The sequence below is a fragment of the Gopherus evgoodei genome, chromosome 1, assembly GCF_007399415.2.
Source record: "Gopherus evgoodei ecotype Sinaloan lineage chromosome 1, rGopEvg1_v1.p, whole genome shotgun sequence".
NCBI lineage: Eukaryota > Metazoa > Chordata > Testudines > Testudinidae > Gopherus > Gopherus evgoodei.
In genome coordinates this window covers 335485378-335512635 of record NC_044322.1, presented here as the reverse complement: position 1 = coordinate 335512635, position 27258 = coordinate 335485378, and the positions used below count along the sequence as shown (strand labels likewise).

Here is a 27258-nt window from a genome sequence, read left to right as displayed (position 1 = left end):
GGGGTTGGGAAATGGACTGTGAGTACTGCAGTCTCTTATGGGTGCTAGAAGTGAACTTTGTGATAGTCCTTATTTTTATCTTGTGTCTAGCCTTTGTACTTTTGTAAAAACCTAAGACTTATGCAAAATTTGTTTTTCTGTGTCCCCTGCAGAACTAACACTTTTTGAATGAATTTTATCTGCTTTAATTATTAAGCACAATTTATTATATAAAAACCAAAAATAAACATTTAATTAAAGCGACAGTGAAACAAATCTTTTAAATAACGAAGCGCGGAGGGTAAAACACAGCAATGGGGAGAGGCACTCCAATTCACAGGTGGGTAAAAGTCCTGCCTCCACTTGCTGTTCAGCATTGAGTGTCAGGGCTCAAGGTTATCAAGCGAATTGGCACAAAAGAGTTGGGTTGTAGCTGTATAATGGTTGTAATTGTATGACGGTGTAATTATTCTCACTGTCAAGAACTTGGCCCAGGAAGGGGAATGGCATCTAGGAAAACAACTGCAGCTGTACAGAGGGGAACATATATTGTCGAGGGCCTGCGGAACGTAGCTGGGTCCTGGTGGAGGGCACCAGGTTGCCTGTGTGCCCACTAGCAGCATGTGCTGCAACAGGACATTCTGCCTCTGGATTGCCTCCAGGAGTTGTCTTTGCATTGCCCCATCTTTCTCTCCAGTGCCTTTTGCCATGGCAATGCTATCTTGGGCCACTGCAGCACTCTCTCTGGATAACTCCCTGTGTTTTTCCCTCTCCTACCTCAAGTACAGCCTTCAGCTCTCTGTGTTTTTCAAATTTTTCAGGAGTCCATAAAGGGGTTTGTGAACATTTCATCCTGAGTTTTCTGTTTCTACACCCTCAGCTTACCTAGCGTCTCAGCCACTGATAGAGCCCTGACTTTGAAGGTGTGGCTGCTGCAGGTGTTGTGACTAGGAAAGTAGGAAAACAAAAGTAGTGATTATTGTTCATATTCCAGAGGGTCTGTGGTAGTTTGGTTTTTTTAAAAAAACATGGATTTCTGATTACCTCTCCCTGAGGGTCTTCCTGGTCTCAGAGATGGTAAATAGTGTGTGCATGAGGAGGGCTAGATTTTGATTTTTTGGGGGTTGTGCACTGTATGCTGTTTGGGTTCACAGTTGTGCCTTGGAAGCTGAGGGGGTTAGGAAATCTGTTCCTGGTTTGACCTTGCAGTTTAGGCTGTGGGAGAGGAACTAGATAATAATCTCCTACATCTCCTTTAGGCTCTTCTAATTTTTGATGATGAGAGAGGTGACTGGAAGGCAGAAAATGGCCTTACTCAAAAAGGTGAAGGGCAGACAAGTGAGATATACTGTGAAGTTACTGACCAGGATAGTCCAAAGTATTGAGGGAGTAGAAGAGATTGGGAGCTGTGCTGGAGACAGTGACCATGCAATTATCTTGTATACAAAATTTGAGTAATTTCTCAGTCTTAGGGTTTGTCTACATTTGAAATGCTAGAGCGGCACAGCTGCACCACAGTAATATTTCAGTGTAGACATGACCTACACCAGCAGGATGGGTTCTCTGATCGACATAGGTAATCCACCTTCCCTAGATTGACAGACTAATTTGACCATTGACCTAGTGCTGTCTACACTGGGTTTACATTTTTCACATCCCTGAGCGACTTAGTTAAGCACTAGGTCAATGTGTTCATTTTTTTTTATATACTGTGGGAGGCCACCATTTTGAGCAGGTGAAAGGGTTTGGAAGGGTGGGATGGGCAGGACAGATACAGAGAGGGAAAGAAAACTAAATAGATGGTGATGTGTTCTCTGTGGTAGAGATTTGTAAACAGTCCATGGTTGGGGTGTTAGAACAAGACAAGCAAGTTGGCAGCTGGAGGAGCCACCATTTTGAAAATGTGTATTGAAGGAGCTGCACAAGAGTGTGGGATGAGGGAGGTGGGGGCTGGAGACTCAGAACGGTGCCTAGCTCACATCCACCCAAAATGGCTGTGGCCATGGAGCACCCGGAACAGAAGTTGGTACAGCAATATGGTTAAGCTTGGAAGGATTGTTTTTATCAGTAAATGTCATTAAATGTTGATGTGATGGGTTTGGTCACAGAGACCCCTGGGGACTGTCACTTGATGTGCTGAGACTACCTCTGATCCCATTTTCTCTGCCAGCTTGGGCCTCCAGATCCCTGCCTTGTTGAGCCAGACACTCAAGCCTGCTCCAACACAGACCCAGGGTCTGAACCATGTCCCTCAAAGCTGCAGATTTAACTGAAAACAGCTTAAAAATGCACCTGTCTGTAGCACCCAGACATCTAGTTCCCAATGGGATCCAAACACCAAATAAATCCGTTTTATTCTGTATATAGCTTAAATAAGATAAACACATAAATTGTCCTCCCTTTATAACAGTGGTCCCCAACCTTTTCGTCTGACAGGCGCCAGACGAAGGACCAGTGCAGTGGTGGAGGACCCGCCGAAATGCTGCCGAATTTTGGGAGCGATGCCTCTCGATGACATCACTTGTCAATGGCCAGCGGCGTCATCGAGAAGCGTTGCTGCTGAAATTCGGGAGCGATGCCTCTCGATGTCACTTGTTGGCAACAAGCAGCGTCATCGAGAGGCGTCCCTGCCAAAATGCCACTGAAATTTGGCAGCATTTCAGCGGGTGCTCTCCCAGGGGCCAGGACACGGGCATATTGGCACTCACGGGCACCGCGTTGGGGACCACTGCTCTATAATACTGATAGAGATGCGCAGCTGTTTGCTCCCCCAGGTATTAGTCACTATCTCTGTGTTCAGTAATAAGCAAAAGTGATTTTATTAAATATAAAAAGTAGGACTTAAGTGGTTCCAAGTAATAGACAGAACAAAGCAAAATAAAACAAAAACACGCGAGTCCAAGCTAATACAGTAGGAAACTGAATGCAGGTAAATCTCATGCTCAGAGATGTTCCAATAAGCTGCTTTCACCTTCCTAGTCTGGGTCCAGCAATCAGTCACACCAGCAAGTTACTGTCCATTGTTCCAGTTTCTTTCAGGCATCTCTTTGGGGTGGAAAGGCCATCTCTTAAGCCAGCTGAAAACAAAATGGAGAGGCTTCCAGGGCCTTTTATATTTTCTCTGTTATGGGCGGAACCCCCTTTGTTCTTCTGTGCAAAGTCAAAGCAACAAGATGGAGTTTGTAGCCACCTGGGCAAGTCATATGTCTATGCATGAGTCAGTTCTTTGCAGGCCGACACCATTGTTTGTGTTAGTTGAACGTTCCCAGGAAAGCTCAGATGTGGCTTGGCATCTCCCAAAGTCCATTGTCAGTTAAATGTTTCTTGATTGGGCACTTACTGAGAATAGTCCTTTCTCAAGAAGCTGACCAAATGCTTCACTGAGGCTACGTAGAATCAAACACCTTGAGATACAAGTACATAGCCAAATTCATAACCTCAAATACAAAAATGATACACACATACAGACAGCATAATCATAACCAGCAAACTACAACCTTTCCATAGACACCCCATTTGACCTCCTGTGTACAAGACCTGGTGCAACCATAGGACCCTGATTGCAACAATGATCTATATGGTCACTATTCGTGTCAATAACGTCACAGTTGATTTCACCAAACCAACAAAAAATGTTTCCATCGATGATGATAAAAATGTGCAGATAGGCAAAGTAAGAAAAATGCTGCTTGAGAACTTAAGTGTTTGATGCAAGTCTAAAATATTGACATATGATGTTGACAGTTTGTTTTAATGGTTATAAAGCTTTAACATTTTAAATCTGATTCTACTGTCATTAAATAATTGTTTGATACAACCCATAATTTTGTGCATCTATGAAAATTTAAATAGACAAAAATAGAAAAAATGCTTAAAAATAAACATTATCCATTGAAATTTATACAAAAAATTGAATAGTTTACTAATTGTATAATAAATTGTAACGTTGATATTTATATGCCAAGGTTCCCTCCATAGGATGTGCCTCCTGAGTCCCAGGATGAGTTTCTGGCTAGGAATTGGGCTAGCTTCCTCTCTGGCTGCCCGTAGGATCCTAAATCCTGAAGAGATGCTGGCTTTCTGTAGAGAGCTCTTTACTGCCCTCCTCGTGTTCCTCCTCTGATGATTCTATCTGCTTGCCCTTAGGGTTGGGGCAGAGTCCACAGTGTCTTTTGGTTCAGTTGTGGTGTAATTTCTAAGATCCTCTCCAGCTCCTCAAAAAATGGATAGATTCTGTTTTCACAGCCTTTTCCTGGCATCCGTAGTTTTAATGTAGGTTCTCCTGAGCTGTTTGCTCTTTATCCAGCTCTGGTCAGCATCCCGGTTGTGACCTCTCATGAACCTTTTGTCATAAACAGATAGCTAAGGGTTAATGTCTCTTTCACCTGAAGCACCTGACCAGAGGACCAATCAGGAAACCGGATTTTTTCAACTTTGGGTGGAGGGAATTTTGTGTCTGAGGTCTTTGTCTGTCTTCCTGCTTTCTCTGAGCTTTGGAGAAGTAGTTTCTGCTTTCTAATCTTCTGTTTCTAAGTGTAAGGACAAAGAGATCAGATAGTAAGTTATATGGTTTCTTTTCTTTAGTATTTGCATGAATATAAGTGCTGGAGTGCTTTGATTTGTATTCTTTTTAAATAAGGCTGTTTATTCATATTTCTTTTAAGCAATTAACCCTGTATTTTGTCACCTTAATACAGAGAGACCATTTGTATGTATTTTTCTTTCTTCTTTATATAAAGCTTTCTTTTAAGACCTGGTGGAGTTTTTCTTTACTTCAGGGAAATTGAGTCTGCACTCACCAGGGAATTGGTGGGAGGAAGAAATCAGGGGGAGATCTGTGTGTGTTGGATTTGCTAGCCTGATTTTACATTCCCTCTGGGTGAAGAGGAAAGTGCTTTTGTTTCCAGGACTGGGAACGGAGGGGGGGGGAGGTCACTCTGTTTGGATTCCCAGAGCTTGTATCTGTGTATCTCTCCAGGAGCACCTGGGGGGGGGGGGGAAAGGATTATTTCCCTTTGTTGTGAGACTCAAGGGATTTGGGTCTTGGGGTCCCCAGGGAAGGTTGTTCAGGGGGACCAGAGTGCCCCAAAACACTCTAATTTTTTGGGTGGTGGCAGCAAGTACCAGGTCCAACCTGGTAGCTAAGCTTGGAGGTTTTCATGCTAACCCCCATATTTTGGACGCTAAGGTCCAAATCTGGGACTAAAGGTTTGACACCTTTGACTAACAATGTTCAGATATCTTCTTTTCTCTTGGTTTGGCTCCAAAAGCTTGCTGCACTGACACTTCTTTTCAGATGGTTATGAGATCTTGTGTCTCAGCACAAGTTTAAGCAGCTGCTTGAGGCTTTTTGTAAAGGCTGCTGGAGCAATATTGCTGTAATGCGAATATATTGGAATCCAAGAGCACATAGGCAGATCCTGGCACCATGCCACCCCTTAAGCCGGGGAAGGACCATCTGGTTAACTTCACCCCAGAGAAGTGGAGGGCACACAGTTGAACAGACAGGTTGGTCATGGACATCTGCAAATCAGTGTGGAATAGCAGTTGAAGGACTGCCCGACTAGTGCGTTGGAGTATTGTGTGTACTCGAAGTTTGCATAGAAAAAGGACTCCAGAGTACTGTGCTGTAGTGAATTGCTTTTGTGTACTTCAACTTTTTCAGACCAGACTAACTCAAGTTTGGCTTGAGTAAACACCCTGTGTAGATAAGCCAATAAACCTAGTGTTTGTTCTGAGCTGGCACTTGATTTAGTCCTTAAAATAGAGCTTAATTAAGTAGGACTTTTGTGATTAGAACTTGTGCTGGTCAGCTGCACAAGTCCGCAAAATGGTTGATGTCAGAATTCTAGAAACTAAATATAATAAAGGTTTGAGCCTGCTTGTTTATGTATGCTTTTCTATTAGAAGCAGTATTACATATTGAATAATGTAAAATTATTCATATTGCAGGAACACCTGAAATGATTCCACATGAGGCAGATGTAGTTCCATGTAGTGGTCTCCAATATTTTAAATCTTATCATCATCAATGCATACAAAATACCATGGTTTTTTGTAAGCAAATAAATAAAACACCAATAGTATATTCTGTGTCAAATAATATTCTTACTGTTTTTGTGACATTGTTGGTACATAAAATTGTATTTTGTTTGGTAGTTTATTGTACATTATTCTTTTTCAACCTAGTAAATGGAGCATGCTTGTGTGTGATAGTGTAGGTAGGAGATTAGAGAATACTGGTAATTGCAGCTACCTAGTCTAAATACTGGGTTTTCTTGTAGATGGAGTTGTTTTTCACAGTTGATAGTTATTTGACTTTATGTTTAAGATCTACATTTAAAATCTAAATATCGGTTTGAAATAAATAATATAACATTGAAATATCCACATATTTAATAAGATTTGCCCTAGAACTATGTAAAAGTGAATTTTGCTCCAAAGAAATGTATAAACCAAAAAAAGTTGTAATGCTTTGATATTAAGCAAGAGGTCTCTTGTAAAGTGATACACCAATTAATATGTGAATGTTTATGTGCTAATGAGTAATGTTATACACGAGAGTTGGTATTTGGCTAGATTATGGACTCTGGTTAGTTTAACACTGGCCATTGTTACTGGTTGCCATCAGTGCTGGTGCTTCATTTTTTGTTTTTGTTGTATTTTGTTTTGTTTATAAAATGCCATAAATGAGTGAGAAATGTAACTTAAGACTTTTTGAATTTGACAGTAGTTATGCTTAACTGAAAATGCACATGCAGCAGAGAGCAAATTAAAATTCTGTTGGGTGATGTTAGGATGTGTTCTAAAAATAATGGATTCACAAAAGCAAAAAATTAGGTTCATTTTTTAAACAAGGAGTTAGACATGCTTAAAATACTGTATACCCAGGCATCTTTAATTTTTTTTTAAGTACTAGCCCACAAGTTAAAGTCCAAAGAGCAACCGATTATAATGTGAGGCAAGATTTTAGTAAAAATGACCATGTTTATGAAGAATAGTGTTTATTCAAACACTAATACTGTCTGAATTTCATAAAATCTTTTTCATTTTTTTTCCATTCTGGGAAGTCCTGAGCCAACTTTGCCTGGTGACACAGAGTATTTGCTTTTCTTTTTTTAAAAAGTTGATTTCTTTCCTGCCAAGAGAGAAACTGGCTACAATTGGAATGTAAGATTCTTGTCATCACTCAAAAACTGGCTTCCTTATAAGGAGTGTTAGGCCTGAATAAAGATATAGCAGACAAAACCAGGTATGCCAACCTGACCAAAGTCAGGCTAACAGAGGTTTGTGGGTAATCCCTGAGTGGAAAACACTGAGAAGCAGCAGCATGTCTCACAAGCGCTGGGAAAAAGTGAGATAAAAGAGAAGCTGCATTCCTGGCATAGTACCAGATGTGCTGTGTTCGGGCAGCTCCTTCGAAGAACTGATAAGAGCCCTAGTTTCCCAGCCTCCTTGTTTTCACTCCCTGGTTTTGTTCTTTGTTTGTTTTTAACTCCCCTACATCTCTAACTTTAGGCATGCATGTATACTAAAGGTGTCTAGTTTCTAGTTGTTAGAAGAAGGGGGTGGGTTGCTCCAGTGAATAATTTATGACGCGATGGAACTGTCTATATAGGCTTATACTAAGATGTAAAGAGGGGGGCTGGTTCTCTCTGGAGACGAGCTGCTCTCTATTGATGCGTGCACTTGTCAATAAAGAGCTTTTGATCGGACCTTGCTGGTGTTGCCTGTCTCTCTTGCGGTCAGACAACGAACTTTGCCGTCGGGGTTAGAGTCCCTGACAGGAGGAAAAGACAGCGTGGAAGCTGGCTAATGAATCCACTCAGATTCTGAATCTTACTTGTTGGACTGAGCTTGGAGCAAAAAGCCTCGTCATTTATCACATATTTTTGGATAACTGTGCTGGTCACTAGAATGTGGAAGAAATAGCAATAATTGTATCTTCTCTTTAGTCTGCAGTAATGCACGTTGTTTGAACCGAGGACCTGGGAATGGTGAAGATGAGGATAGTAAGCATTTGTGCACATTTGTCAATCTTTTTATTTAAAATTTCTGGGGATGTTTTTTTTTTTCCTGTATCAATGGAACCTATTCCCATAGGATTCAAGACTTACTCTTCCAGAGAAGTGGCCAAGAGAATGTCTATATTCATGAAATAAATCATTTAGCCAGCTACCATGCAATTAGCATATAATTTTATCAATCAGTTTTAACTTGATATTAGTACTTCCTTCAACATGACATTCAGATGTTGAGTTCTGGTCTGGTCTGTATTCACTGTTGAAGTGTTAACTTTATACCAGTTGATATTTCTTTCATTATTGTGCTACAAGGTGACCAGACAGCAAGTGTGAAAAATAGGGACAGAGGGTTTGGGTAATAGGAGCCTATATAAGAAAAAGACCCCAAAATCGGGGGTGTCCCTATAAAGTCGGGACAGCTGGTCATTACTGAGCTATATTGCCTGTTTGAAAGTTCGATTTCTAGCTATATGGCCATTGGGTAAGAGTACTTCATAAATTTTTAAAATTTCTGGTTTTTTTCCCTGTTTTCAAATTCTTCACATATGTTTCATCTATCCCGTTGGTGAAGAATATGGATTTAGTTCATAAAAGAATTACTTTCAACCACTTTATCCATATAAATTACTCTCAGTAAGATGTGGTCTTTTATAGTCTGTGGCATAAGTCTTAGCAGATCCGATCCATATATATCTATTTGAAAGCAAGAGTGCTGTGGCCTCACATGTATATTTTTAAACACCCAGAATGTGCTACGTGCTAACATTTTATATGGGTTTAAATTTAATATTTAAGGAAAAATAAGAAGGCATAATATTTTCTATTCTCTGTAGTAGATGTGCAAATTAAATTTTGATGAGAGAACAATTTGTTTTAAAAAACCCTGCAATATACAGGAGTATAAATTGTGTGGTTATCTCAGAATTCGTATGACCTATCCAAATATGCATGCTGAAATCAGTAAGCAAGACACAAATATTGCCTATCTGTATTTAAAATAAATTCTAAAGATAGACAAGATTAGAGCCCACAAATCTGAGGAAATTGTAGAGTACTGGTAATTTGGTTATACTGCATCTTTCCAGCATTACTATCTATATTATCTTCTGCATGCAGCTGCTGACTTTGCATAGATAAACACAGCTATTAAACTGTCACATACTGAAGTTTAAAGAGCAGAGTCAACATTTTGAAAGCTGGTCACTCAGGAATGGCATATTTCATCCTTTTATATTCCATTATTTATTCTAAAAAATTGTTGCTTCCTGGTAATTAAAACTGAAAGCACCTTTGTCAATTTGCTCTATATTCCAGTGCAAATATCTGTGAAGTGAGATCAATTTAATACCTTGTGGCTTGAATTATATTTAGCTGTAGGAAAGCATGCATCTTAGATTAGTTCAGAATCAAAAAGATTCTGTAATACCTGTCTTCAGAAAATGAAATGGCCGTGTAAATCATTTGTCCAAATAACACTGTTTCTTTAAACATGGTTGTCAGCCAATTCTGATTATGTAAAGATCGAATTACAGAAAATGATGGTGTATTCTAATTAGGGTGCCTCGGACTTGCCAACTTTTAATTTGTATTCATATTAAAAAGTTAAATTTTCAGTCTGTTGCAGTGGGATTCACATATAATTTTCTATATATTATTTTGAGATACTTCCCTACAATTAGGCCAGGTCTACACTAAAACATTTGCCAGTAGACTGATGTCAGTTTTGGGTATGATTTTTTTTCTTTACCTTTCTACACCGGCAAAAGCCTAGTGTAGACACAGAAAAAGCACTTGCCCCCCATATAAGTTGTATATAAACAAAAATATTTGCTGGTATAGTTATACTAGAAAAATCTTCTATAGTGTAGACCTCACCTTCACTTTCTCATTTGTTGATCACAGGTTTATTAGGTTATATTTCCTAAAGTTTTATAGCAAAGCCAATTCCTTTTCTATATATCAACAGAGGCTGTTTGGTAAATATTTACCAGGGCCGGCACCAGCTTTTCTGCTGCCTCAAGCTCTTCTTCCTTGCCCTCCCACCTTCAGTTACTGCCTACTGTGTGCCGCCTTTGTTTTCTAACTGAGCAAATCTGTTCCTGAGATTTACTTCTCCTTCACTAGCCAATCTTTTCCTCTTTGTGGTTCTCATAGTCACCTGCTTCCATTGGCCACATTTCTTATCCAGCAGTCTCCTCTCAGAGTTCTTCAGTCCAGCTTGCATCTGCAAGTCTTGATTTTTCCTTCAGCTTTCTCTTGCATTCCCTCCATCATGTGCTCGAATCCCCTTTAAAACTCAACCAGACCTTTCACTTGCATCTCCAAACCTCAGATCTTCTCTTCCATCCACTCTGTCACACAGCACTTCGTACAAATGAAGCTCTTTTCAGGTACCTCCTCTATGATCATATACATCCTGCAGCTTCCACCTCATCTTCATTGTCTCTTCTATTGCTTGGGAAAAAGAAAACATAGATTACATTTCCCTAAAAGGCAGATTGTAGCAACACACCTACATTTAATTTTTAGATTTCTGCCAAGAGTTGAGGTCGAATTTACGGTGCCTGGATCTCCTGAAGTCCCTTCCAACCCTGATATTCTATGATTCTATGTCAGATTAATAGTAAAAGTATGTTCCCGTAAGCCAATCGGGTTCTGTCTGCTGGTTAGCAACACTCTTGGTAATTTAGTATTCACATGCACAGTAATCCATTTAGTATGTGAGCTTTAGGCTTGAGCCTAACTGTAGAGTTTAACTCTTTGCTGAACAGTGTTATTGTTTGCTTAGAAAGGGTCGTGGGGGCCATGCCTTAGCCAGGTGCATGACTGAGTGTGTGATTGAGATTCCTTGTGGCTAGATAAGAGCCGTGGTTTGATACTCAGGTGTGTGCAAACTAGTTGGTAGAGTCTGTCAACATTTAAGAGATTTTTGGGAGGGAGGGGGCGGTATCTTATCAAAATATTGTTCAAAGTATTGATCAAATATATTATTTTAAAATCTTGTATTACGTTCCTTTCCATCATCTCCTTGTCCGTAAATTATCCTAAGCCATGATTCTGAAGAGCATCCCTATTTAGTACAGCGCTTAAATGCATGAATGGAATATAAGTACATGCTTTAAATTGTGCTGTCCTGTATAGGGATTTAAGTATACACATAAGTGCTTTTCTGATTCAGGGCCTTGGTCCCCCATCCCACAAACACTTATGCACATGCTTAACTTTGAAGTCAATGAGGCTACTTGTGATAGTAATGTTAAGCATATATGTAAGTGTCTGCAGGATTGGGACCTTTAGTTGTAAGATCTTGGTGCAGGGACTCTTGTTTTTTTCTGACTGTGTATGGCACCTAGCAAAAATTTGAGAGCACTGGCTCTATTTCAGGAAAGCCTTTCAGCACAGGCTTATGTCCATTACTATTCAGGAAAGCACTTAATCATTTGCTTAATTTTATTTAGTTATATTTGTACAACTTTTTAGTTTCTAGTTAACACACTTATGTCCAACAGGCCTTATATTGACTTAGCTTAAATAAGGAATCAATGTTTCTAAACCGTTTTAGTTAAATAAGGTCTTAGTCTCCAATTGAGATCTGAAGATTTCCGTTCAGTTTTTGCTTTAACATTGTATTACTAGAGAGACTGTAGACAAAGCCTCTGTAGTCAGTGGGATTGAACCCAAATGCTTTATTCTGACTACAGTGTTCCCAGCAGAGGAATGGTGGATGGAATTACTTTAGAAGTCCTAGGTATCTGCTATTCTTAAAAGATGATAGAATATCTTTCTTGTGGTATTCTGTTTAAGGTGACTATGCATGATTACACTTGCTATTTGAACAAATACTTATAAATAGTGAATGCATTGTGCATATATGTACAATTATTCTTCTGACTTTAGCATACCCTAATTTTATTATCATAAATTGCTGTATAACTATCCTATGAAAAGTATTTTAAGTCAGAAAGATGACAATAATTACATCTGCATGCTCATTCATCACATGTATGTATTTATTTCCAGTGAAATGGAAAATTTTAAATTTAGGATTATTATTATCCATATTACCTTTATCTGTGAAATAGCATCTGCTCGCAGTTTCTTATGAAGTAGACAGAATAAGTCTTTTCAGTTTATGCATTTGCTGTTCCGAGCTATATAAATTGCAATTAATGCTTAAAGTTTTGCATATTTTTCAACCTTTTTTAGAATAGAAGGCAACCAACAAGAAATTCAGAACATTTATTAAAAACCATAGTTGAAGTATCACAAGTGGCAGTTTATCGCTTTTCATTACTTACTTCAAAGGCTTCCTATAAGGAGATGAGAATATGTGGCTGCTATATGAAGAGCCAAATCCTCCCTATCTAATGTTCCAGAGTGAAAGTCTCAATTAGACTGATTTTTTTGTATCTCACTGGATATAATGGATTTATCTAATGGAAAATCTGCAATATATGTATCCGACAATGACCTTTTTATACAGGAAGTTAGTAGTGTCTTATTTCAATTATTTGAACTTGCTGCCAATTTTACCTAGAGCAAGGACTGGCACACTGTATTAATTCTTCACTTTGCTTGTGTAGCAGATGGTGGCCAAAAGGTGTTCAGGCCCCTAATCTTGCAGAAGTCGAAAGGGCAAAGAGCTCTAAAACTTGTACTCCTTCAAAGTTTTGACTCTTCGGTATAGAATGTAGTGTTCCACTTTCAAAAATATACTGTTTGTATCAGTACTTTCTTCTTTGAGTGCTTGCTCGTATTGTTTCCAATTAGGTGTGTGCGCGTGCACAACTGTTGGAAGATTTTTACCCTAGCAACACTTGATGGGTTGGCTGAGCGCCCCCTGGAGTGGCGCCCTTATGGTGCCGGATATATGCCCCTGCCGACCCAATGCCTCCTCAGTTCCTTCTTACCACCCGTGACGGTCGTTAGAACTGTGGGGCATGGCATAGCTGATCTCCACCTCCCTAGCTTTACTCATTGTACTGTAGATAGTTGTTTAGTGTAGTTGTTAATAGTTTAGCAGTTAGTTTAGTTAATAGTAAGTTTGTATATAATGTAGATAGTACTTGGAGGGAACGGAGTTCATTCTCTTCTCTCCTCCCTGGTACCAGGGACCATGCCAAGGTCCCTGGGTTTCAAATCTTGCTCGGCCTGTCTCAAGCCAATGCCTACGGGAGACTCCCACGACTCCTGCTTGAAGTGCCTGGGGGAATCCCATCAACCAGATAAGTGTTGCATTTGCAAGGTTTTCAAGCCTTGAACAAAAAAGGAGTGGGACTTTTGTTTAAAACAGCTCCTAATGGAAGCGGCACTTAGCCCAGCGCCTTCAGTACCATACGCAGACCAGACTCCATCAGTCCGAAGTGCACCTCTGGCACCGGAACGACCCGGCACCAGCAAAGACTCTCGGCACCAGACGTCTCCGGCACCAGTACAGTCGCGACATCATTTGCTGTCTCCGCAGCCCAAAAAGCAGCACACACCACCTGCTGCTTCTGTACAGTTTCAGACACCGCTTGAGGCCCCATTGGAGCAACAGCCCGGACCAGACCATCCCACTAAGGCTCCAACTCCGACACCACTGACTTCGGCGCTGTCGATTCTGGCGCCACAAGAACTGTTGAGTCCAGTGCACACAAGCTCCTCGGTGTGCACCGTGGTTGAGCTCAGCCTGTTGTCTATGCTGGAGATCACCTCCACCGCTCACGACCTGATCCCGCTGGCGGAGCCTGGACCACCTCAGCCCTCAGCACCACCTGTGCAGACTGTCCAAACTGTAGGCAAAACTCCCTTCATGTGACCCTCCTTGCAGAGTGAGACAGCTCGGCACCGATCTCGGTCCCGGTCCAGGTCGCGGTCCCGATCCCACCGATGGTCCCAGTCCCGGCACCGATCTCCATCTCAGCACTGGTCATACTAAGCGCCACTCCACTTCATGCAGGTCTCCCTTCCGGTACAATCGGTACCGATCTGGGTCCCGGCATCAGTCCCGGCACCGGTCGTCTCACAGCCGATCCCGACTTCATAGATCCTTGCTGAGGTCTACATCGGCCTCCCAGCACCGTCATGACCATCGGTTCTGATCCCGAACATGGTACCGCCGAAGGTCCCGGCACCGGTCTCCAGCTCCCAGGCACGAACTGACAGAGTAGGACAGTGCAACGCCACATGGGCTTGTGGCCTCTCCTTGGCCTTTGCAACCGAATTAGTCATCCCAAGCGGGGAGTGGCTATCACACCCAGGACCATGACACTGATGATTCTAGCAAGGGGCAATATGAAGGACAGGATCCTGATCAGGGACCCCCACAATGGTCCTTCTGGACTCCTTGGGCATACTACCAAGCCCCGAGTGCCCCATCAGGTGCTTCTCGATCCGCTCATTCGGAGCATCGGATGCCTGAGGCCACTGTGAGCCGTCCTCCGTAGACTTGGAGGCAACTGTCCTGCCACTAGATCAGGCCCATGCCACCACAGCAGGACCCTCCCCAACCAGAGTTTCCCCAGGATCCGCTTGTCCCAGGGGTATCCTCTTCCTCCTCCCCTGATGAGGCAGTGGCAGGCACATCCTCCTCTGGTCCACCGCCTATAGATCTTTGTGCACACCAGGATTTCCTGCACAGGGTAGCACAGAACATGAACCTGCAGGTGGAGGAATTGGTGGAAGTGGAAGATCCGGTGGTGGACATTTTATCGGTCGATGCCCCCACACGGGACACCCTACCCTTCATTAGAACCATCCAGGCTAATGCTGATATGATCTATCAGTCCCCAGCATCTATTCCACCCACGGCCAGAGGGGTGGAGAGGAAGTACATGGTGCCCTCCAAGGGCTATGAATATTTGTATGTTCACCCTCACCCTTGCTCCCTTGTGGTGCAGTCGGTGAATGAGAGTGAGCGACATGGCCAGCAAGTGCCTGCCACTGATTCCAAGGACCCTAGGTACCTGGATTTATTTGAGCACAAGCTTTATTCCGCTTGGGGTCTACAGCTCAGGGTAGCTAACCATCAGGCCCTCCTGAGCTGTTATAACTATAACACCTGGACCTCGATGAGGAAGTTCAAGGAGTTGGTCCCCCAGGAGTCCAGAAAGGAGTTTGCGACCTTGCTCGAGGAGGACAAGAAAGTGGCGAGGACATCCCTGCAGGCATCTTTAGATGCGGCGGACCTGGCAGCTAGAACTCTAGCCTCCGGCGTGGCTGTGCGCCGCATCTTATGGCTACAAGGATCTGGTCTTACACCAACGCTGCAGCAGACCATTCAAGACCTGCCCTTTCATGGCCAAGGGCTGGTCTCCGATAAAAACTGACCCCAGACTTCAGAGTTTGAAGGACAACTGGGCCATCTTGCTATCACTGGGCATGCATACCCTGGTGACGCAGCACAGAGCCTTCCAGCCCCAGCCTCAGCGCACCTACCCTAACCCTCGACCACGGCAAGACTTCACCAAAAGGCGTGGCTGTGGTAATAGGAGCAGACAATCTGGTCCTCAAGCAGGCCAGAATCAGGGCTCCCCAAAGCCATCGGCGGGGCCCAAACAAAACTTTTGAAGGTGCGCTCAAGAATGTAGCACCAGTCTCCTTACCAGATCCTTTCCCACCTTCCTTCAACCGCCTCTCCTATTTCCTCCCTGCGTAGTCCAGCATAATATCAGATCACTGGGTCCTACGCATGTTGGAAACTGGATATCATCTTCAGTTTGTTTCACGCCCCCAACCCCCTTTCCCACCCTGTTCCTCTTCAGGGACCCCTCTCACGAGCAACTCCTCTTACAGGAGGTACAGACACTCCTGGCTATTGGAGCGGTAGAAGAGGTCCCAAAGAACTTGAGGGGCAGGGGATTTTACTCCTGTTATTTCCTAATCCCCAAGGCAAATGGGGGGTCTATGGCCCATCTTGGACCTGTGCAGACTCAAGAAATTCATGGTAAAGTTGAAGTTCTGTATGGTTTCCCTGGGGACCATTATCCCTTCCCTGGATCGTGGAGACTGGTATGCCGCCCTCAGCATGAAGGACGCGTACTTCCACATAGCAATTTACCTGCCACACAGGCGATTCCTTTGCTTTGTGGTCAACTAGCAGCATTTCCAATTTACTGTCCTTCCCTTCAGCCTGTCCACAGCACCAAGGGTCTTCACAAAATGTGTGGCTGTCATAATGGCCTCGCTCTGCCGACATCGAATACAAGTGTTTCCATACCTTGATGACTGGCTCATTCGAGGTCCTTCCAACCTGCAGGTGCAGTCTCACATTTGTGTCGTCATGAGCTTGTTCAAGCAACTTGGCTTGCTGCTCAACACTGAAAAGTCCACTTTGGAGCCTACGCAGAGAATAGACTTCATTGGGGCGATCCTGGACTCAAATCTCGCCAGGGCATGCTTACCGCAGGCCCCCTTGTAGTCCATGATGACCATGATTCATGGCCTCCAAAACTTCCCGACCTCGACAGCACGCATGTGCCTCGCTCTTCTGGTCCACGTGGCTAAACCCAGGGTTGTGAGTTCAGTCCTTGAGGGGGCCACTTAGGGATTTGGGGCAAAAATCAGTACTTGGTCCTGCTAGTGAAGGCATGGGGCTGGACTCAATGACCTTTCAAGGTCCCTTCCAGTTCTATGAGATAGGTATATCTCCATATATTATTTATATTATATTATTAATCCTTTTGGAGTTGGAAAATCCACAGTGGAGGCCGTTGTGATGCAAGTGTGCAGAGCCATTAAGTGTCTCCTGCTTTTCAGGACTGTGACTCTCAGTAATGTACAGGAAATGGGGGATTGATTTGCAGCAATGGTGTTCCTGAGTTGTGGCACGCATATACCTATTTTGGTGCCAACCCACCTGGCCACAGAGTACATCAACAGAAGGGGCTACTTTTCTATTGTTATGCAAGCACTAGCGGATCATGGGAAATGCTTCACTAGTATCAGTGTGGGCTGGTCAGGGAAGGTGCATGACCTTGCACTTTGTATTATTGAATTTCATCCCATTTCTGTTACTCCATTCTTCAAGATCATCCATTTTTTTTCCTGTACAATATTCTCATTCTGCTCTGTATTGATAATACCTCCTAACTTTGTATTATCAGCAAATGTAATGAGCACACTCCTACAGCTTGGTCTGTAGCTTTTCTCTACAAGATTTTGTCCTTTGCTTGGAATGCAAATTGCAAATAGTTTTTATATAGTTGATATTTAAATTAATTCTAAGCCTCCTCCACCTTTAAGTCCTTAAGCTCTTTGGCGCAGTTGTCTTCTTTTACTACTTCCCTTAAGTCTGCCTTTTTGAAATAAAAAAACATAGTTGAAGACCTGGTTTTGATTATCCTTCCACTTACTGTTAATGGAATCAGCTCCTGATCATTTGATCCAAAGCTATTTCCTCACTACTTACCAACACCAAGTTAAAGTTGCTTGACCTCTTGGTTTAGTGATGATTTGATGAAGAAAACGTTTGTCATCTTTTAGAACACAGGACTTTTCAAAAAGCTGCCAGCAGGGATGTTGGTGATGTTAAAATGCCAGTGGTGATTCTAGGGGATCAAGCCTGCCCTTTGCTCCCCTGACTCATGAAGCTGTGGGATGGCCACATCAGCAGTGCCCAGGGAAGATTTTAGCTACCAGCTCAGCAGGTACAGAATGATGGTTGAATTTGCTTTTGGTAGATTGAAGGCACATTCCACCATGTCTTTCCGCTGCTGCAGCCCTGCAAATCTGCCTTCCACTCATTAGCAACTGCCAGATAAAAACAACTTTTTGCTGGCAATCGAAGGGTTGCTAATAAGCGGAATCTATTTGTGTAGCTATATTTCTCCTTGTTGTCCCACAGCATACAATGGTAGGGGTAAGGATGTACACAGTGATGCCAGGTGGTATGATGGGAGCATGTAAGGAGCAGCAATTATTGAGTTCTCAAGGCTACAAGGCTGCGGAATATGGGATCTTTGAGCCTGCATGTCAACCATGGTGTGAAGCATTTTTTTCTTGTCCTGGTGCTTTTCCCAATGTGCACCTCTTTCTCGCTATCCTTTTTGCCTCTCCTGAAGCAACCATTCTCAGTCTTTCTCTATGGTCGTGTTCTGATGTGCCCTCCAAATCCTCTGATCAGTGGACAAGGCAATGGTGGGTTGGAGAATTCCATAGAACATGTCCTTCCCATGGTGGGAGGCATGCCAGAAGCTGCTGATCAAAACAGATACACACCATTAGATTTATGGTCACAATGGTACTAAAAACCCCTTTATAAGAAATGCCTGTTAACACCTCCCTAGTCTCCGCTTTGCAGCTCAAACAATGGGGAGTACAGCCTAGAGCAGAAGAAAGGAGAATTCTGTGGCATGTTATTATAAAGCCTAGGAACCCATCCCAGGATATGAATATAGGCAGAGAATATATTGACACTATTTTCACCGACAGTGGTGATTTTGGCTGGTATCTCATACCTCAGGGTGACAGAGGTACAGACAACCAGGTGCTACTGGCTTCCCGCAGCTGCCTGGTCCTGTATGTTGCTAGCTTGTTTACTGCAGTGGTGCCAGCACAACTCATCACAGAGTGCTTTGGGAAAGTGTCCTAGCACAGTGGAAGAAACAAGGCTGCCATCCCTAGAAATCTTTGGGAGAGGATAGCAGAGTATCCCCATCAAAGTGTAATTGAGATCTCAGAAAAGGATAAAAGGGACATCCCTATTCAGATATGCAGAGTACTCTTAAACCACGTAGGGACAGCAAACTAAATGCAAGATAAGTTTGGCTGTACCTCTCTCCATTTTGTTCATTTTCTCTTAACCGTAACAGTTTCTGTGAATTGATTTTATATAATGTTTTATTTTTAGACTGTTTATCTGATAATTATAGCTTCAGACAAGGTTCTAAATAAGTTATAAATGTTTCTTTGTTTTGTCTTCAAGAACAAGTACACAGACATTTAGATCAACATGAGGTGAAATACTTGCAATTTGCTTTCCGTTGGATGAATAACTTGCTGATGAGAGAAGTTCCCCTGAGGTGCACCATAAGGCTATGGGACACATACCAGGTGAGCACTTGCTTTGTGGTTGCATACTTCCAATTAGTGATGTAGGATGACATCATTCTCAGGTGCTGTCATTTTATGTAAATGTATCTGTCCCTATTTTTCAGTATGGGACAATGACTACAGTTTTGCCTCGTTGCTGTACACAGTACATAAAATGAATATATACCTTTTCTGTCCACTGGTATCATCTGATTTGATTGAATACTTCACCTCAGACTTGCTGCTTTATTCTAATATAATTGTAACATAATCTACAAATTGTTGGTCTTTTACTGGCAGAAATTAAGGTAAAGTGAGAAATATTTTATTTTAACTGGATAGCATATGTCAAGGCTGAATCCTCATTTTGTCACTTTGAGTGCAAAATGTGAGGGCCTGCAAGGATTCTAAAAATTAGTTCGTGCCACTCCAGACTTGTAACCTTGGGAGTTTAATACAGCTTTTCTCTGACCTTGGCTTGGTAAATGCTGCTACCACCCAAAATGCAAAGAACTCCCTTGGATACAGGAAGAAGCACTTGGGAATTCCTCCTTGTGGGGTATCCTTAAGTCCTTTCACCACCCCCTCCCCTTCAGGGAAAAGCTGAGAAAGAAAACAAAGGAAATTAGCTGTTGCCACCAGCGAATCGAACAGCATATGCACAAACCTCTTAGGACACCAAAAATCCAATCCTGTTCTTAAAAAAGGTAAATTTTATTAAAAACAAAAAGGAAGAAAATACATCTGGAACTTAGGCTTTTGCTGGATTTTAAAAGAGCAATTTCAAAAAATTAAGCACCCAAAATAGCTTTTTTGAGGTTCAGCTTAAAGGTTACAATCAAACCAAAGCATCTGGAGTTAGCACAGAGGAATCCACAAGCCAAAATAAAGAAATCCGATCACGTTATCTAAACATTTCCTATCCAAATGATTCCTTCTAGGTATAGAAGATAATTTTTCATACTTGGTTTGAACCCTACGCAGCATTCCTTCTTATAGCATTGCTGCACCGTGTCCCTGCAGCCCAAAGAGAACGACAGACAAAGGGAAAGGTGGTTTTTTTTTTCCAATTTTAAAAAGTTCTAGCGTTCCCAATGGCTCTTTTGTTTAGGTGCCCACTTTTTTTTCTTTACCTGGGGGACTTTTTAACCCTATACAGGTAAAACAAGTCGAGAACTGCTACCAAGAGGGATTTTACAGCTAACTGGCTGGCTGGGTGTCCATCAAAAGGAGCTACCTCACCCCTACTTTATTTATCACAGCATATTATATGAAAGCAGTGTTACCTGCTGGTTAAAGCAAGAAGTGAAGATAAGGACCTCTGGATTCTGTTGTATTCTATTTATGAAAATACTTACTGTTTATTTTGTACATTTCTCTCTCCCTCAATATACTCATCACAAAAATATTTACATTTATTTGTCTGGGTGAAATGTTGAGAGATTTGGCTAACGTTTTTAAAGTACGTAGAGATCCTCAGATGAAATGCACTATAGAAGTATTAATTTACTAGTTAAGTACAGGCTTGATCATTTATACCACTCTGATCCGAAAGTGACACATTTTGCTTGAATTACTGTTTACTAGTAGGTAAAGCTGGTGACACATTAAGTGAAACATTGATAGGCAAGTACTTTAACTATGATGGGCTCTCACTTTCAGTCAAGCTATTTTGAGCACAGGATTTGGGTAAGTTGGAGATAGATTCCCCCTATTTTTAGCCTCCTGAGACCTCCTTTAAGTAGACCAGCCTCTCTAATTGATGATCAGCTCTAACTGCTCCAAGAGGCTATTCTTGCAGCTGAAAATATCCCATAGGATAGAGCATATACCTTTTTGCTGGGGAAATTCTATGGTTGCCAGTTAAGTCCCTTTTGCACTGAGGCCTTGGCTACACTGGCACTTTACAGCGCTGCAACTTTTGCGCTCAGGGGTGTGAAAACACCCCCCCCAAGCGCTGCAAGATACAGCGCTGTAAAGCCTCAGCAGCCCCAGCGCTGCAAGCTACACCCGTAGAGGATGTGGTTTACATGCAGCTCTCCCAGTGCCGTGTCAGCGCTTTGAAATTTCAAGTGTAGCCATACCCTGAGAGAGCAACATAAAAGACATCATTACCTGCGAGCGAATCAGGCTCTGTTTTAAGCTTTAGACTAGTAACTTCTCTAGTATAATATAATCGAAGAGTAATAATTATCACAATAGTTAAAATAAACCTGAATGTGTAAATAAGGGCTGCAGAGACCATGAATTATAGGTTTTGTTGGAGTAATGTTATGTGGTGTAACTGTTGCTGTCACTGGAAAAGTTCAGTGTTCCTTTTGAGATTCTACAGATTCCTGCAGTTTCTGTATGATCCATTTCTGCAGAAAGCCATATATTGTGATGCAGATTTCCTTGCTGTGCTTACAGTATCTTTTAAAATCTCCAAGTTCTTTCAGGTAAAGAAGTTTATTTTGCAGCAGTTGCCTCTCCATGGGTGGTAGTATAATGGTGAATAACAAAACTATACAAAATAATATGCAGTTTGAGGAATGACAGTTGTCTCATAAAGTGCATATGGAGTGGCTTAGCATTGTTTAGGTAATGAGTATTTTTGTTAGTGTCGTGAAAATGTATTGAGGTATAAGTGTGTCCCTGGCAGATTTGGAAGTTATGCTCTCTGTATATAATATGTTTTATGAGAAATGCTTATATAAAGTGTGTCTCACAAGCTAGCAGCCAGAATTCACTATGCCTGTGGTCTGTGACTGGATTGTTCACTAAGGGGTTGGAAACTGTGTTGACCTCTTGGGTCATCTGCTTTAAGTTGATTTTCCTGGAGAACTGAATGTTTCAAGCTTGGTAGCATCTACCTGAGCTTTATCTGCCTCGGTAACATATGCCGTCTTGGTATTTACTGCTTTTCTTGCATGAATCAAATACTAAGAAAGAAAAAAAAAAGTCTGCAATGATGAGTACCATTTCTTGAAACACTTGCTGTCTTCAGTCTTCCTGCCTTTGCAAACAAGTACACAGTGTCATCAGAATTGTCAGTGCTCAGATCCACATGCACTCGATGCATGCTGTAGTGTCAACACCTCTTCATACCTCTTTGTCATTGAGGAGGACATCATGATTTATAAGAGAAAAAGATGTAGAATTAAAATGCTAAACTAGCAATATATTTAACTCTAGATAGCATAGGTTAGTAAGTGTTGATGAAAATATAGTGCACAGACTGGTTGTTTTTCTACAGGACATGTCTAGTTCAAAACGGAGTTAATATAGGGAAGTCCCATGGCCTGTGTTATGCTGCAGGTCAGACTAGATGAACACAGTGGCCCCTTCTATGAATAATCTGTCTTGGATTTTACAGTATCAAGCACAGTCTTGCCAGTATCTGATTTTCTGTCTAACTTAATTGAGATTTAATCAGCTATGTGAAGTAATTCATTGCATGCATACTCCAAAATTATTGTAAGTAAACCAGTTATATGAGAATAAAGTTTTGCAAAGGTTCACAGATTCCCCATAACAAAATGCATAGGTGTTCTGTAACTGTGCTTTGATAAATCTGTAAAAATATGGTACTGTCTTTACAGTAGAACTTTACAAACACAAAATACATTTTGAAAAAGAAAACTGCTGCTTGACAACAACTTTTAATTTTCATTCCTGCTAAAACAGGATAATTAGAAGCACTATACAGCTTGTACACACAACAAGGTCTGTGATGCGGGCTTCTTAGCTTTAAAGATTTAGTTTCATTTATTCTTTCCTTAATTTGGATTGTACTTTAACAAGAGGAAATTCAACTTTCTTTGACTTGGCTTGTTTTTTATGTGAGAACAAATGCCTTTGATTAGCTACGTTGTTCCTTTCAAAGGTTACTTTTTTTCTTTTTCTTTTTCTTTTTTTTTGTTCCAAATTGCTAAATTACTCTCAGGACACTGAAGTTTTAAGTCTTTAGAACTGAATTATGTGAGCTTTGTTGGAATCAGATGTAAAAGATTCCACAGTCAGAAACTGTAATACAAGACCTCAGTTTTGTCTTCTACTTACAAGAGGTAGATAAAGAATTATTGGGGCCCTGGGCACAAAGAACTTTTGGGCCCCCCAACCCTTCCCTTGCCACCTGGCCCCACTCCCTGCCCCTTCCCACAACAACTACCCCTTGGCCAAGCCAGAAGCTGGAGTCGGGCCATGGTAAGATCCGCCCGGGGCCAGTCTGAGGGAAAATGGAACCATGGGCAAACTTGTATCTTGATGCATCTGGCCGTATAGGCTCCCCAAACCCCCAGGGCCTTTCTGCCTCCCCCCCTAGTCCTTAATTTATATTAAAAGAGGAGCTGGACTCAGCCCTAGCAAGCCTCGGCACAAATTAAGCACTGGCTGGGTGGCCAGATAGTGGCAGCTCCTGGCTGTTGTGCCTAGGTCTGAAGGCATTGCCACCAGCAGCAGCAGCATAACATGAGAACATAAGAACGGCTATACCAGGTTAGACCAAAGGTCCATCCAGCCCAGTATTCTGTCTACCGACAGTGACCAATGCCAGGTGCCCCAGAGGGAGTGAACCTAACAGGTAATGGTCAAGTGATCTCTCTCCTGCCATCCATCTCCATCCTCTGACAAACAGAGGCTAGGGACACCATTCCTTACCCATCCTGGCTAATAGCTATTTATAGACTTCACCACCATGAATTTATCCAGTTCCCTTTTAAACGCTGTTATAGTCCCAGCCTTCACAACCTCCACAGGTAAGGAGTTCCACAAGTTAACTATGCGCTGTGTGAAGAACTTCCTTTTATTTGTTTTAAACCTGCTGCCCATTCATTTCATTTGGTGGCCCCTAGTTCTTGTATTATGGGAATAAGTAAATAACTTCCTTATCCACTTTCTCCACATCACTCATGATTTTATATCTCTATCATATCCCCCCTTAGTCTCCTCTTTTCCAAGCTGAAGAGTCCTAGCCTCTTTAATCTTTCCTCATATGGGACCCTCTCCAAACCCCTAATCATTTTAGTTGCCCTTTTCTGAACCTTTTCTAGTGCCAGTATATCTTTTTTGAGATGAGGAGACCATATCTGTATGCAGTGTTCGAGATGTGGGTGTACCATCGATTTATATAAGGGCAATAATATATTCTCAGTTTTATTCTTTATCCCCTTTTTAATGATTCCTAACATCCTGTTTGCTTTTTTGACCACCTCTGCACACTGCGTGGACGTCTTCAGAGAACTATACACGATGACTCCAAGATCTTTTTCCTGACTCGTTGTAGCTAAATTAGCCCACATCATATTGTATGTATAGCTGGGTTTATTTTTGCAATGTGCATTACTTTACATTTATCCACATTAAATTTCATTTGCCATTTTGTTGCCCAATCACTTAGTTTTGTGAGATCTTTTTGAAGTTCTTCACAGTCTGCTTTGGTCTTAACTATCTTGAGCAGTTTAGTATTGTCTTAAACAGATAGTTAAGGGTTAATGCCTCTTTTACCTGTAAAGTGTTAAGAAGTTAACCTAGCCTAGCTAACACCTGACCAGAGGAACCAATGAGGGAACAAGATGTTTCAAAAGGAAGGAGGGAAGTTTTCCTTTGTTTAGAGCTGCAGTTTCAGCCGGAGTGAAAAAGATCAAGGAACCAGCCTCTTACCAGAGTAGTAAGTTTTAGAAAGGGATAAATAGGTTTATGTTTGTTTTCCTTGTAACTTGTCTTAGTACCATTAAGGGAATTATCAAATTTGGGTATTCTTGTGTGTGTATTACGATTTTTGCCCAGGGGAACATCCTCTGTGTTTTGAATCTGTTGTCTGTGAGAGTAGCTGATATGCTAATCTCTCCCAGAGGGTTTTCTTTTCCTTTCTTTTCTTTAATTAAAAGCCTTTCTCTTAATACCTGATTGATTTTTTCCTTGGTTTTAGATCCAAGGGGATTGGATCTGGACTCACCAGGAATTGGTGGGAGAAAGGAGAGGGGATGGTTAAATTCACCTTGTGTTAGGATCCAAGGGTTTGGATCTCTGTTCACCAGGGAATTGGTGAAGTCCCTCAAGACTACCCGGGGAAAAAGGTAGTACTTGGGAGTGGTGGCAGCGATACCAGATCTAAGCTAGTAATTAAGCTTAGAAGTGTCCATGCAGGTCCCCACATCTGTACCCTATAGTTCAGAGTGGGGAAGGAACCTTAACAAGTATCATCTGCAAACTTTGCCACCTTTCTGTTTATCCCTTTCTCCAGATGATTTATGAGTAAGTTGAATAGGATTGGTCCTAGGACTGACCCTTGGGGAACACCACTAGTTACCCCTCTCCATTCTGAGAATTTGCCATTAATTCCTACCCTTTGTTCCCTGTCTTTTAGCCAGTTCTCAATCCATGAAAGAACCTTCCCTTTTATCCCATGACAGCTTAATTTACGTAAGAGCCTTTGGTGAGGGACCTGTCAAAGGCTTTCTGGAAATCTAAGTACACTACGTCCACTGGATCCCCCTTGTCCACATGTTTGTTGACCCCTTCAAAGAACTCTAATAGATTAATAAGACACAATTTCCCTTTACAGAAACCATGTTGACTATTGCTCAACAGTTTGTTTTTCTATGTTTCTGACTATTTTGTTCTTAACTATTGTTTCAACTAATTTGCCTGGTACCGATGTTAGACTTACCGATCTGTAATTGCCGGGATCACCTGTAGATATTTTAAATATTAGTGTTACATTAACTAACTTCCAGCCATTGGGTACAGAAGCTGATTTAAAGGACAAGTTACAAACCTTAATTAATAGTTCCGCAACTTCACATTTGAATTCTTTCAGAACTCTTGGGTGAATGCCATCTGGCCCCAGTGATTTGTTAATGTTGAGTTTATCAACTAATTCCAAAACCTTCTCTAGTGACACTTCAATCTGTGACAGTTCTTCAGATTTGTCACCTACAAAAACTGGCTCAGGTTTGGGAATCTCCCTAACATCCTCAGCCGTGAAGACTGAAGCAAAGAATCTATTTAGTTTCTCCGCAATGACTTAATCGTCTTTAAGCGCTCCTTTTGTATCTCGATCATCAAGAGGCCCCACTGGTTGTTTAGCAGGCTTCCTGCTTCTGATGTACTTAAAAAACATTTTGTTATTACCTTTGGAGTTTTTGGCTAGGCGTTCTTCAAACTCCTCTTTGGCTTTTCTTATTACACTCTTGCACTTAATTTGGCAGTGTTTGTGCTCCTTTCTATTTGCCTCACTAGGATTTGACTCCCACTTTTTAATGGAAGTCTTTTTATCTCTCACTGCTTCTTTTACATGGTTGGTTGTTAAGCCACGGTGGCTATTCTTTGGTTTTTACTGTGTTTTTTAATTTGGGGTATACATTGAAGTTTGGCCTCTGTTATGGTGTCTTTAAAAAGCACCCATGCAGCTTGCAGGAATTTCACTTTAGTCACTGTGCCTTTTAACTTTTGTTTAACTAACCCCCTTGTTTTTGCATAGTTCCCCTTTTTGAAATTAAATGCCACAGTATTGGGCTGTTGAGATGTTCATCCCACCGCAGGGATGTTGAATGCTGTTGTATTATGGTCACTATTTCCAAGCAGTCCTGTTATAGTTACCTCTTGGACCAGATCCTGCACTCCACTCAGGATTAAATCTAGAGTTGTCTCTCCCCTTGTGGGTTCCCGTACCAGCTGCTCCATGAAGCAGTCATTTAAAGTATTGAGAAATTTTATCTCTGCATTTTGTCCTGAAGTGAAATGTTCCCAGTCAATGTGGGGATAATTGAAATCCCTCACTATTATTGAGTTCTTAATTTTGATAGCCTCTCTAATTTCCGTTAGCATTTCATCATCACTATTACTGTCCTGGTCAGGTGGTGGATAATAGATCCCTAATGTTATATACTTATTAGAACATGAAATTTCTATCCATAGAGATTCTATGGAACATGTGGATTCACTTAAGATTTTTACTCCATTTGATTCTACTTTTTCTTTCTGCAGCTTGAGGTCTTCAAACCAATTTTGAGGATTTCAATAACTCGGTCCTGGGATAGGGTTTGTTATAAAATTGGATGGGTGGGGTTCTGTGGCCTGCCTTGTGCAGGAGGTCAGACTAGATGATCAGACTGGTCCCTTCTGACCTATGAGTCTATGAGTCTATAGTGCCACTCCCCCCCCCTGCACAATTAGAGAAGTAAGGGTGGCATGGTATATGGTGTATTACCACCTTACTTTGTGCTGCACCATGCCCCCTCTGCCCATAACCCCTGCACCC

General features: G+C 41.8%; 1 protein-coding gene across 7 annotated transcripts in view; it reads left to right on the top strand.

Moving 5' to 3' along the window:
- Window positions 1–27258, top strand: part of TBC1D22A (TBC1 domain family member 22A) — a 458897-nt gene that overhangs the window by 261902 nt on the left and 169737 nt on the right. For all 7 annotated transcript variants that reach the window (XM_030549252.1, XM_030549251.1, XM_030549254.1 and 4 more), the window contains exon 11: window positions 18910–19037. In XM_030549252.1, the coding sequence (XP_030405112.1) occupies window positions 18910–19037 (128 nt within the window). The remainder of the gene's footprint in view (window positions 1–18909; window positions 19038–27258) is intronic.